The 13,542-nt window shown below is 41.4% G+C and overlaps 1 protein-coding gene across 1 annotated transcript in view; it reads left to right on the top strand.

Moving 5' to 3' along the window:
* EFNB2 (ephrin B2) overlaps positions 1-3,678 on the top strand; it is a 43,363-nt gene extending 39,685 nt beyond the window's left edge. The window contains exons 4-5 of the mRNA XM_033104579.1: positions 49-162; positions 1,637-3,678. Of these exons, the coding sequence (XP_032960470.1) occupies positions 49-162; positions 1,637-2,025 (503 nt within the window). The 3' untranslated portion in view covers positions 2,026-3,678. The remainder of the gene's footprint in view (positions 1-48; positions 163-1,636) is intronic.
* The last annotated feature ends 9,864 nt before the right edge of the window (positions 3,679-13,542 follow it).

Here is a 13,542-nt window from a genome sequence, read left to right as displayed (position 1 = left end):
ATCTTATCAGACGTCTGTGCTGTAAGTAACCATTTGTTTTTCATATAGATTCGAGTTCTGCTGGGTCAACCAGGCATAATGATCCAACAAGACGTCCAGAACTAGAAGCTGGTACAAATGGAAGAAGCTCAACAACAAGTCCTTTTGTCAAACCAAATCCAGGTACAGCAGCATGACCTGTGTGTGTAGGTCTGTGTGCACTGTGTGTATGCTCCGCATTCCAAGAGGTAAAACGGAGTTGAAGTACTTCTACACCAGTAGGATTAGCTTGTAGTTACCGAAGTCAGGAATCATTGCTCTCAGTTAGCTGTCATCAATTACTCAGTTAGAACAAAATAATGTATTTCCACAAAAGTCCTACCTTCAAAAGGGTAGAATTCATCAGTTGTAAGTGCCAATTATTAGCACAAGTCTCTCAGACCAAAGTTATTTTCATTGGCTGACACTTTATCGTGCTGGTTGCAACACTTGCTTCAAGTCGATGTTAATGTATATGTAATTAATGTTCTAATCCCTCATGTAATTATATCTAATCCACAAAGAGCCCGATTGATCCTCTTGTACACTTTAGATGGTAACATCTTAAAGTACCGCATAGTGCCATGTGTTTCAGGTGGTTATTGTCGAAAAATCGTTTTTTTCTTTTACATTTTCAGTATAAGAGAAAATATTAAATAGATCCCTGGCAAAAGTTGAGAACGTTAGATAAAATTGGCTGTCATTTAACTTCATTTTCTTAACAGCCTTTGCACAAATAGCTGTGTATTCCTTACCATGCTAATGAATTTTTTCCATGGTAGTTGTTGAGCAGACGTCAGCAGTTTTGTATTGGGGATCTGTATGCCTGTTTGGTAGTCATGTGAAGTTAGCATCTGTAGCAAGATTCTCTCTTTCCAAGCGTCAAGGAGGGAAGTTGTTATTTCTAACTTTCAATGACAAGATGTGTCAAATTCTTGTGACAAACTGATAAATGGATAATATAATGATGCCAGGCAATTTTCTAGTGCTTAACATTTGGGTTGGCAGTCTGTTCAGCATGAGAGTTTCTACTGCCTTCCAAATACATTTTAAGTGTAAATCAAATAATACAGACGAGTTACGAGTTGAACATTTCCCCAGGCCCCACCACTCCTTTGGCGTACTTGTGCCTTTCTGCCAGTAGGCAGGGCTTGTCTTAAGAAGGCAGGCTGTTTGGGTTCCCAGGAAGCCACCAGCTCCAGAGGAAAGCAGGAGAGCAGCACAACATGTCAGCAAACATTGAGACCTAGAGAATCGGCTAGTTCCTTTTCTTCTCTCTGCTGTGGCCACAGGCCGGCTGCCATGGGTTAAAACATGAGGCAAGATCAAGGGCTGGCTGTCGCAGCCCATCCACGAGGTTGATGGATGATGATATATGAAAGGGAAACAATGTGGTTTGGGAGCAGCATGAAAATCCGACCGAGAGTCACATCTCCTTTCATATCGATTGCTGACTTCTGCCTTTAACGTTTAGCTATTAAATGAGGTAATTGGTTTGCCAAAGTCTAGCTGCCAGTTAAATCTTGGGCCGCGCTTTATTTTTCACATTTTGAAGGGCCCTAAAAGCAGCTCGTCAGCACTCAGAGCGGCGATAACTGTTCTTTCTCAACCGGTGCAGGTTCCAGCACAGACGGCAACAGTGCCGGACATTCTGGGAACAATATCCTTGGTTCCGAAGTGGCCTTATTCGCAGGGATTGCTTCAGGATGCATCATCTTCATCGTCATCATCATCACGCTGGTGGTCCTCTTGCTCAAGTACCGGCGGAGACACCGGAAGCACTCGCCGCAGCACACGGCCACCCTGTCCCTTAGCACGCTGGCCACGCCTAAGCGCAGCGGCAACAACAACGGCTCGGAGCCCAGCGACATTATCATCCCGCTGAGGACTGCAGACAGTGTCTTCTGCCCGCACTACGAGAAGGTCAGCGGGGACTATGGGCACCCGGTGTACATAGTCCAGGAGATGCCTCCGCAGAGCCCGGCGAACATTTACTACAAGGTCTGAGACTCGGCGGTGCCTTCGCTTTCCCGGAGGAAACTTACTGTCCCGCTGCCGCCAGCCCGCGGAGGGTTTGATGACCCCCTGTGTCTCGAGTGGACTGAAGCACAGCACGGGAGAGGGAACACTCCTTCTCGGAAGAGCCCTGTGGAGTTGGACAGCTTACTAGTCTGGAGCGTTTCGGCCGAGGTGAACACAGATACTCACCAACCGCTGGGAGACTCGTGTAGAAGGTGCCCGCGGGGGCTGCGGCGCTCGCCTCACACCTCTCATCCCCGAAGCCATGTGCCGCAGCCACTCAGGCCTACACCGCAGCCAGGGGGAGACAGAGTGGCTGCTGGAGGAGAGGGAGCCCGGAGCCTCCTGGGCAGGTGCCGGCTCCTGTCTCGGGTGTGTGCCCCTCGACTTGTCGCACAGACCTCTGGCTAAGTGGGGCTTTTAAGAGCTCTCGCTTTTAGTCCTCACTGTTGCACACTCCTCCTGTTATCCAGGGCTCTACAGTACTTCACATGAGATTTCCTCACGCCACACTCTGCATCACTAATGGAACATTAATGTTTGGGGTCTCCTACTCCATCCATTTGCAACAACAGCTACAGTTGAATGGGTAACACATTTATAGAAATTACGTTTGCTAATAAGGAGCCTTCCAGCCAGACGCTAGGCTGTCAGCTGAGGAAGACTAGGAGTTGGCGGAAGCGGGTGGGACGCGGGAAAGGGCTGTCTGCAAATGTGGTTCCATGCTGCTGCCTCTGAAACAGAAAGTTGGGAAGGGACAAAGAGAACCGGCTGAGGTGGCGCAGCGCTTCGGTTTTGCTAAGATTTTAAGAGGCAAGTAGGAGACACAACAGCACACAGTGGATCAGGGTGCATTTGAAGGAATTCAATCTTATTAAATAGCAACGTGCAGGAAAAAACGCAGTCCCTCTTCGCTGGGTGGAACAAAGGGGCATTGTTCGTAAAGGAACGGGCTTGGAGAGGGACGGGAGAAAGCAGGCCGCTGGGGGTAGGTTCCGGCAGGACTGTTGTGGTACTGGCAATAAGATGTACAGCTCCCAAACTGGAGGGAAGTCGGGCTGCTTTGGATGATGTTTAAAGCAGACTCAGCTGCTATACTTATCACATTTTATTAAACACAGGGAAAGCATTTAGGAGAATAGCAGAGAGCCAAATCTGACCTAGAAGTTTAAAAGCCAAAGGTCAAACAGGCTGTAATTCCATCATCATTGATGTTATTAATGAATTCTCATATATAAAAGGTAGGTCAGATTCCCCTGTCCCCCAATGCCCCTTTCCCGCCCTCCTCCCCAATCGAGCCTTACGACACTTTGGTTTATGGTGGTGCTGTCCCGGCCGAGGGCCGCGGGGTAGGTACTGAGCGAGGCCGCCGCGCGTGCGCCGGTGCTCCGTGTCAAGGTGAAGCACATATGGCAAACCCCTTAGATCCTTAAGATGGAGATAAATTATGATGTCGAGGGGGAAGAAGGAGGATAGGACGTATTTATAATAGGTATATAGAACACAAGGGATATAAAGTGAAAGATTTTTACTAATATATATTTTAAGATTGCACACAATACACACCAGAAGATGTGAAATTCATTTGTGGCAATTAAGTGGTCCCAACGCTCAGTGCTTTGAGAAAAAAAAAAAAGAAAAAGAAATTGGACAGCTACTTCTGGGAAAAACAACATCACTCCAAAAATAACAATAAGGAGAGCAAATACAAAAATAACCAAGTCCTCTGAAGGCATCTCACGTAACTGTAGACTAGGAAATGCAAGCCCCAAATACCAGGAAATCGATGTTACTGCATCATATAGTTAACAATGACAAGATGTTCCGGCATGTATTTTCTGTGTTGTGTTTTCCCTTGCCTTACGGCTGAAGTGTTCGCTAGAATCCACCGGGTCACACGGAGGGGGTTTCAGCTGAGAGTTGGGCTTGAGCTCCCTCCTCCTCCCTCCCCGCTCCCCAGCCCCTCCCTTTTGGGAAACTAAACGAGTAAACAGGAAACCTACTTTTTATGTGCTATGCAAAATAGACATCTTTAACATAGTCCTGTTACTATGGTAACACTTTGCTTTCTGAATTGGGAGAAAAAAATGTAGCAACAGCATTTTAAGGTTCTCGAACCTCTAATGAATACCTGCAAAAATGAGTTGCAACAGAAATTATTCTTCTCTATTTCCTGAACCTGAAAATGATGTTGGTCCAAAGTGCGTGTGTGTATGTGTGAGTGGGTGTGTGGTATACATGTGTACATATATGTATAATATATATCTACAATATATATTATATATATCTATATCATATTTCTGTGGAGGGTTGCCATGGTGACCAGCCACAGTACATATGTAATTCTTTCCATCACCCCAACCTTCTCCTTTATGTGCATTCAGACAAGATTTTCTTGTAAGCCATCAAAAATTACCTTTAGGATGGGGGAGAGGGGTGAGAGGGGAAAAATGGGAAACAGTCTGATTTTAATGAAATCAAATGTGTGTATCATTGGTTGGCTACATTTTGGTTATATGCTAAACTGTGAAAAATCAGATGAATTGATGAAGAGTTACCTGCAACCAATCGAAAAGTGTTCTGTGCGTCTGTTTTGTGTCTGGTGCAGAATATGACAATCTACCAACTGTCCCTTTATTTGAAGTTGGTTCAGCTTTGGAAAGTTACTGTAAATGCCTTGCTTGTGTTATCATCCCTAGTCACCTGACTTTGGAATTTGCACCATAATGTTTAAGTGAAGATGCTGTAAATAGGTTCAGATTTTACTGTATATGGATTTGGGGTGTTACAGTAGCCTTATTCACCTTTTTAATAAAAATACACATGAAAACAAGACAGAAATGGCTTTTCTTACCCAGATTGTGTACATAGAGCAATGTTGGTTTTTTATAAAGTCTAAGCAAGATGTTTTGTATAAAATCTGAATTTTGCAATGTATTTAGCTACAGCTTGTTAAACGGCAGTGTCATTCCCCTTTGCACTGTAATGAGGAAAAAAATGGTATAAAAGGTTGCCAAATTGCTGCATATTTGTGCCGTAATTATGTACCATGAATATTTATTTAAAATTTCGTTGTCCAATTTGTAAGTAACACAGTATTATGCTTGAGTTATAAATATTTTTCTTTCTTTGTTTTATTTTCATAGCCTGTCATAGGTTTTCGATCTGCTTTAGTTCCACATTGCAGTTAGCCCCCAGAAAATGAAATCCGTGAAGTCACATTCCACGTCTGTTTCCAACTGAATTTGTTCTTAAAAAAATAAAATATTTTTTTCCTATGGAAAAAATGCCTTCAAAGTATTTTCCTTTTCTTCTTCTTTCCTTTTGTTTTTCTTTTCTTTTCGTTTGTTACTTTAAGTTGCCTTCTCCTTCCCTAATTCTCTATCATTAGTCATGCACCGCCTTCTTCCCGTGGGCATTTCTGTGCCCATTTTCCAAATCAGGACATGTACATAACGTGAGTGCTAGTCTTGCAAAGAGTCGTGATCCCATTGGTTTCCTCATAAAACTGTTGAACTCACATTTCACAAAGAATGCTTTACCATAAAGTTTTAGAAAGTCCTAATCATCCTGAACAGAAAATGTCTCTGGTTTCACCAGGATTGCACGGTCTGAATAGTGACCTGCAAAGTGAGCTGTGAGAGGAAAAGGATGGAAACACACCTTTGTTATCTCAACACTTGATCCAGATCTATCTAGTTTCCATTCAAGCAAAGCATTTTGCTATCAACAGCTTCATTTTTCTTCACGAAATAATCCCAAGAGGAAGGAAAAAGTCAAATGTTCTTTGTGAGAATGTAACATTGATAAAAGCATGTTTTGTGAAACTGGATTGAGGCAAGCCAGAGGCCAGCCGTGAATTTAACCACACTTTCAATGCTGGCCTTCCTGGGAAAGGTGACTGGACACTTGGAGGGCTGCGAGTGGTTTCCCTTGCTCTCGTGGGCTTTGAGGTCTTAAGACTGAGGTCACAAGACTTCCCTCCCTCAGGGAAGATCTTGCCTGCAGGACTGGAGGGTAGCAAACTAATCATGGCAGAGGCAGCTACTAGTTACAAGAAAGTATTCAGATCTCTATCTACATTCTTTCAGGTTAATCCTTACCACAAGGAGTGAGGTATTTTAGGAAGGGTAAGAAAGGCCCCTGAAGTGAAGAAGCGATCCAGAAAGATTTCTGGGCCCGAATGACTTGCCCAAGATCTTAGTTCTAGGAAGAATTTATACGTTTCAAAAGCTCCCCAGGAGATTCTCATAAAAGGCTGGTTTTGGAAGCAGGGATCTCTGCTGCATTTGCTTAGCACACTATTTGTACCAAAGAAAAGTTTGTCAAATAAATGCTCTCAAAAAAAAAAAAAAAAAATCCTCCAGAGGTCCACAGTTGTAGTTGATGCTAGAATAGTACTTTACTCCAGCTTTTTATTCCGCTGCATCCAACTAACTGCCCCTCCACTGCAAGTTCAAGTGTAGTGGCACAATTTATAGCCACGTCATTAAGCTGAATGCTCTACCCCGTATACCAAGATCACTAATGATTAGTCTGGCTAAAAGAAAAGAACAACTGCCAGGTATTGCATTTTCAGCTTTTACGTTGTGGCCTCTATTACTATTTTAGTTATCAAATACAGTGTCATTTTTTTCCACTTTGTTTTTGAAACCATGTTTTCCAAAATCAAGTAAGCCAAACTCAATGAAAAGACAACAAACAGGAAAATAGGCGCAGCTGTTCTTTCCAACTGGCGAAAAGGAATCTCACATGCAGAGAGATGACCAGATGCTCTTTGCTTTGCCTGAAAGGTGTGGCGACATCACTGCACTGCGTCACAGAGTGTTGTCTGGCCAGCGGGCCACACTTCAGAACAGCCCTCCGTATTGTCAGTTCCCTTTTTGGTAAAACAAGTGCGGTTTAAACACTGTGATAAAGGTTCGAGATGGAAATGAGAAAAAAAAAGTCAGTAAACTATCACTCACTGGACTGTGCAGCTTGCTGTCAGTCTCTGGACCCAACCCAGAGAAGAATCAGCAAAGAAGGAAAAAAATAAAACCCAGAGGAGTAAAATTCAATTTCCTTATGTATGTTGGAAAGGATGATTCCACTCCTGTTTGGTTGGGTAGCCGGTAGGTCTTCAGGTGGCTCAGAAGGATACAGAATTGCTATTGTCGCACAAAGGACACTGACCTGGATGGTCTGCGGCTTTTGTTTTTGTTTTCAGTGCATCTGAGTTTATGCTTCTGATATTTTCACTGCAGACATACTTAACAGCAAATTTTCCGTGTTGTAATGGGAAAGAGTATGTTTTCCCCCTCATTTAGGTACAGAGACATTTATCAACGGTTGGAGGGGTATTAAAATACTGTATTTATTTAAAATAAAATAAAGTATAGCATGCCGGGTAGTTGAATCGATTTTTAGTGATTAAACTGTATGCCAAAAGCTAAAGATACATTCATTCATCTCAAGATTTTTATACTGCGATCAATTGATAAATAGAATCTCCTAAAAAGAATTCTTCATGTGAATTTAATTATATTTTAAAATATAACCAACTCTCTCGTTAAGAAAAAAAAAAATCTCTCTCTATATAAAGTGCACAGCATGAGGGAACTAACAATGCCAATACAGTTTATGGCCCAGCACAGATAGCTGATAAATGTGTTGAATGAATCGAAGGTGAGGCCTGGCTTCCAGCTCTAGTTCTGCTACTGATTGCTCCACGGCCTTTCAGCAAATCCCTTCGTCTTTTGTGCTTCACTAGCCTCACCCATAAAGTGAGAGAAGGTGGGACTGATACATTGAAGGTCGCTTTTAACTTTTGAAGGGACTTAAAGCATTTTCAGCTGTACCAAGGTATCGTGAGGCAAGCTTCTATGTGTCCTGTCATGCCCCAGGAAAAGCTCTGAAGAACACTGCAGTGGTTCAGTTCAACACCACACCCTCCCATTGGCTGCCCTTGACCTTTGACCTACCGCCTCCATCTCAGGGCTCAGGGCTCAGAGCTCTGCTGTCACTTCTGCACCCTTCCTAGTCTGGAACTCAAACACATCCAATGACTAACAATTTATGCATGCTGATTAAACGGTGAGCCATGCTCTTGTGCTTTCAGCCGTTTAGGCATAATTGTTAAGTAGATCTTTCTTCTTTACTTAAAAGCATATTCAGCTCACTGCAAGCAGGCGTCCAGCTTCTATTTAAATATTTCATAAGGGTCCACCGTGGGCCAGGCAGCATGTTAGGTGTTGGTAGTGCTCTCTTCTCCTAGCTAACTTAGCTCAGCTACACTTGGCCTTCCTTGTAGACTTGAGTTTTAATTTACTTAGTAGTTCATTCTTTTCATTCTGGTATCTGGAACACATCCTCGTTATTGATACTTCCTTTATTATTTATACTTCTGATTCTGTGTTCTGTGGCAAAGAACTGGATAACTAAAAAACATCTTTAAGTTGATAATAGTGCTATTATTTCCTAAGTGCCATTCATGCTTAATAAAGAGATGAGAGTTTTTCTGTGTGTGTTTTGTTTTTAAAGCCATGGTGACTATCTTAAAAAGTCCAAGAACAGTAGGGGAGATAAACGCCATCAAAGAAATTTGCTTAAAATCAATTGAAGTCAAACACTACAAGATTCCTCTTCAGGAATATCATTTTTGTACTGTGGCTTCATGAATACAACATTAAAAGACCAAAAAATTGATAGACATTAGCATCTAGCTCTAAGATCCTTCATGTGGAGAAAGGGGGGAAAAGCTACGGGAGCTGCTGGAGGCTTACTACATCTTTCATTTCAGTCTGTAAGTATTTGGTTTCTTAGTTCGTTATCATCAGGATAATCTGCATATTACTCAAGATGCTGAGAAAGATGTGAGAGGTTTCTATAAACATAATTCCAAATTTCTTTGTTTTACATATGTAATTTAGCGTAGTTTAGGTTCCTTTCCATTCTTTGGACGAAGTATCATTTGACTCTGAGAGAAAGCATACAACCCACGACACCAGGACACCTCTGTCTGAAATTCTGGCTCCTCTGTGACCCCAAGAAAACTGTATAGCTGCTCTTCCACCTAGGTCAGCCATCTCCATGTGGGTTCTGTTGTATATTCATGGAGACGTTCTAAGGTTTAACTTGATTACATGCATCGAGTTCTGAAGTGTAGCTCATGAAACGCGACCAATCCAAAAATGTTATCGCAGTAGCTGACCAGCAGTGAACACTTAGAGCTTAGTAGTGAGCAAATACAGAGGCCGAAACACTGGCTTCAGCCATTCTCAACTAGAGCCTTGTAATTAGACTGGTCCACGACACTAACAACGAGCCCACCCAAGCAGACTCATGCTTATCTACAAGGCTAGAAGCTCCTGTACAGTGAACACACACACACACTAATTTGTTCACTTATCCAACATGTGTCTATGTAGTACTTAACAGATGCCAGGCAGTATACTAAACATTGGAGATGACATGAAAGACAGAATTCTTCCTAGGGAAGTTCACAGTCCAGTCAACAATTCAAAAACTTTCATGAATAACAATTAAGCATCTCAGATGCATGTATGAAAGGAAGTAACAATGATTATAACCGCTCTGTTTTATTCCTGGTGAATCTTTCTTTAAAAAGTATTTGTCTGTTAGCAGCCTTGTTTTCATCCACCTATATCCTCTGTTACCGTGGGTTGAGTTTTTTTCCTTTTAAATCTTTCATTACACATATGCCAACTGGCTGGTTAGATGCTAAATTTAGTATAACTGTTCTTCAAAACATCCTAGGAGTTTGCCTTAAGTGCCTGCCTCTGGCCTTAAAGGGCAAATCAAAATGTTTCCAGTTGGTTTCCAGCCCACATTACAATGTGTGTGTGTATTTGAAAGACTGTTTCTTGGCTATAATTGGTAGTTTTCTTGTAGCTAGTTCTGAGGAAAGAATTGCAGAGCATTATGTCTGCTAACAGTAGTTAGCACTGAGCTCAAAAGCAGCAGGGAAAAAAATGATTGAGCATCTGGGATGTTTGCCAGAGTGACCTAGAAGTTACGGCAGCATAAGCATTTCAGCCAAGCAGGCCAGACGCAGGGCTCCTCCTGCAGAAACCCAGGTCTCTCTCCCTTTTAACTTCCCTCCTTGTAAAAAGAGAGAGAAAAGATAAGGGGCTCCTACCAACTCCCTTAAATATTTCAGATAAAAGTAATGACTGTGTTAATCTCACTTTTAACTTACGTGAATTTATTCCTCCATACTGTTGGCTGAGTGTCAGGAAAAGATTGGAGCGCACCGTTTTCCAGAAGCACAAGTGTCAGAAGTTCATACTGTATGTAGCAGTCACATACAGGTTTATAAAAAATGTCTCCTGGACGTGGTAGAAGCACCATTCACCATTTCCAAAGAGGAAGCTATGGTTTACTTTGTCAAACAATGAAAAATACACCTTGATGGTTCCTTTTCTCAAACTGCCTCACCACACACCACGGGGACAGGGTTTTGGCTGCAAAGAATTGCCAAACGTGGGAAACATCAGAGTTTATAACCCAATGAGCAGGACGCATGAACTGTGCACTGATTGTCAGAGACACAGGGAGAGGCAGGTGTCGTCTGGAATGGCAGCATACCTCACCTCCTAAAGAATGACCTGGAAAGATATACTTTCCTTCTTGAGTCACGACCACTGTAAGGGTGTGCGAGAGAATGGATTCAAATCATCTATCTGGCTTTTCATCCCTCTGTGCATTTTATTTTAAGAGTCTCATTTATGCTAACTTGAAGAACAGATTCCAGGAAAGTGTTTGAAATGTGGCTACAGATTTTTTTAAACAGCATCCCCAGCCAAGCAGTTACCGTGATTACGACAGTGATTAAGCAGTTTGAAGAGTCTGGTTCCTCTTAATAAATTTGCCCTAGCCTTTTACAGGCCCGAACAGAAATCCTTTCAGAGAACTTGTTCTGTAGACTGGGATCACCAGTGCTTTCTGTGATGTGTCTGGATTTCAGATTGTAATGTCTATTTCTGACATTTTAATATGGCGACCTCTGAACTCTATCTACATCAATCCTGAGGTGGAAAGATGGGAGATTTATGAAGCTCTCTGTTTTTAAATGGGATGCTTTTTATCATTTTGTTTCATTTTTTATTCCTTAGCTTCTGACTGAAAATTTTCAGATATACAGAAAAGTTGAAAGACTAGAAAAATGCACTCCCATATACCATATTTCCCCGAAAATAAGACCTAGCCGGACCATCAGCTCTAATGCGTCTTTTGGAGCAAAAATTAATTTAAGACCCCGTCTTATTTTAATATAATATAAGACTGGGTCTTATATAATTAATATAATATAATATAATATAATATAATATAATATAATATAATATAATATAATACCAGGTCTTATATTAATTTTTTCTCCAAAAGACACATTAGAGCTGATGGTCCGGCTAGGTGTTATTTTCGGGGAAACACAGTATCTACCATGTAGATTCAACAATTAACATTTTTGCACATATGTGCATGTTCTGTGCTTGTATACACACACACGTGCACACACGCATCCTTTGGCTGAAACACTTGAAAGTAGTTACAGACATCATGAAACTTCCTTCCCACATCTATCTCAGCATCTAAGAAGGAATTCCCCTCAAATAACCATAATGCCATTATCGATCTTGAGAAAATTAATGAGAATTTCATGCTATAATCAACTATTCTGTTAAATGTATCTTTTTATCTTTTAAAATTTTTGATAAAAATACTATTATAGTTGCACTGCTAAACGAATGATACGTTTCCTTTCCCATCCCCTTCTCCATCCCTCGAAATAATCTTCATAAGCAGAATCTTATCTATTGGTTCAGAAAAATATTGTATGCATAGACGTGCATATACATATATGTTTTGTTAACAAATGGTCTCTAATAGGGATCACCCTATATTCATTATTCTGTGTTATCCTTTTCTGGAAAGATTTCTTGAAAATCTTTCCTCATTGGTACATTCAGATCTGTTTTTTTAAACAACCACATAATATACCAGAGTTTATTTAAATCATCACCCACTAGCAAAATTTGTTTTTTAAGCTCCTAAACACAGCATCTCATGGTTAGTGGCAGAGACAGAGGGGCTCCTCGGATAATCTATGTACTCCCTTAATTCTCCCAGCCTCACTTGCAATTAAGTGATGGCAGGGGGCCAGAATGAGAATGATGCATGAAGGATAAAAGGGCAGGTACGGGCTCCCCAAGCTCCCTTCCTCCCCTGCTGTTGTGACTCAGGATGTCACAAATGCCAGAGGGAGCAGCTCAAAGATGGTGGAGGCTCCGGCAGCCTCGGTCCTCAGGTGACTGTGTATGGCAGAGCCTGCTGCTAACTGACCTGTGTTATTAGGAGAAATCCAATTTACATGTTAAGCCACAAGATTTGGAGGATTGTTGGTTACAACAGCATACACCTGCCTCTCCTAACTTATACATGTTTAACATATTGAGGTACTTTTCCAACTATATCCTTAGGGTAAATTCCTAGTTGTGGGTTGCTATACTACAGGGAATGCACATTTGAAGTTTCAGTGTATACTGCCAGATTGCCTTTCAATTTCATTCTTTTTTAAAAAAAATTTATTAAATGTATTGGCGTGACATTGGTTAGTAAAATTATATAGGTTTCAAGTGTACATTTCTTTTTTAAAAAAGATTTTTGTTAAAAATATAGCTAACACATATTAAATAAGTTTCAGGGGTACATCATCACTGTTCCACATTTATATACCTAAAGAAGTGATCGCCATGATAAGTCCAGCAACCATCTGACACTGTACCACGTTGTCACAATATTATTGACTATATTCCTCATGCTGTACATGACATCCCCATGATATATTTGTCTTATACCTAGAAATTTGGACCTCTTATTGCCCTTCACCTTTCCCCCCTCCCATTTAAATTTTTCAGTTACAGTTGACATTCAGTATTATTTTATATTAATTTCAGGGGTCTAGCATAGTGGTTAGACATTTACATAATTTAAGAAGTGATCCCCCTGACTAATCTAGTACCCACTTGACACTATACATAGTTATTGCCATATCATTGACTATATTCCCTGTACTTTACATCCACATGACTATTTAGTAACTACCAATTTGTACATCTTAGTCCCTTCACCTTTTCACCCTTCTCCCCATCTATCTATCCCTCCCATCTATCACCCCAATAAATCTAGTACCCACCTGACACCATACATAGTTATTACAATATTATTGACTATATTTCTTGTGCTATACCCTACATGCCCATAACTACTTTGTAACAATCAATTTGTCACATTGCATCTGTCTTTCTCTGTCTGACCCGCTTCACTCAGCACAATACCCTCCAGGTCCATCCATGCCACTGCAGATGGCAAAAACCCATTCCCTTCCATGGCCAAGCAACATTCCACTGTGTATATGTACCGCTTCCCTTTCATCCATTATTCCATTCACAGACACCCAGGCTGCCCCCACATCTTGGCCATTGCAAACAATGCTGCAATGAA

Source organism: Rhinolophus ferrumequinum, chromosome 4 (assembly GCF_004115265.2).
Source record: "Rhinolophus ferrumequinum isolate MPI-CBG mRhiFer1 chromosome 4, mRhiFer1_v1.p, whole genome shotgun sequence".
In the NCBI taxonomy this organism is placed as follows: Eukaryota; Metazoa; Chordata; class Mammalia; order Chiroptera; family Rhinolophidae; genus Rhinolophus; species Rhinolophus ferrumequinum.
The sequence above is the reverse complement of the archived record's forward strand: the minus strand, read 5'-3'. Positions and strand labels throughout refer to the sequence as shown.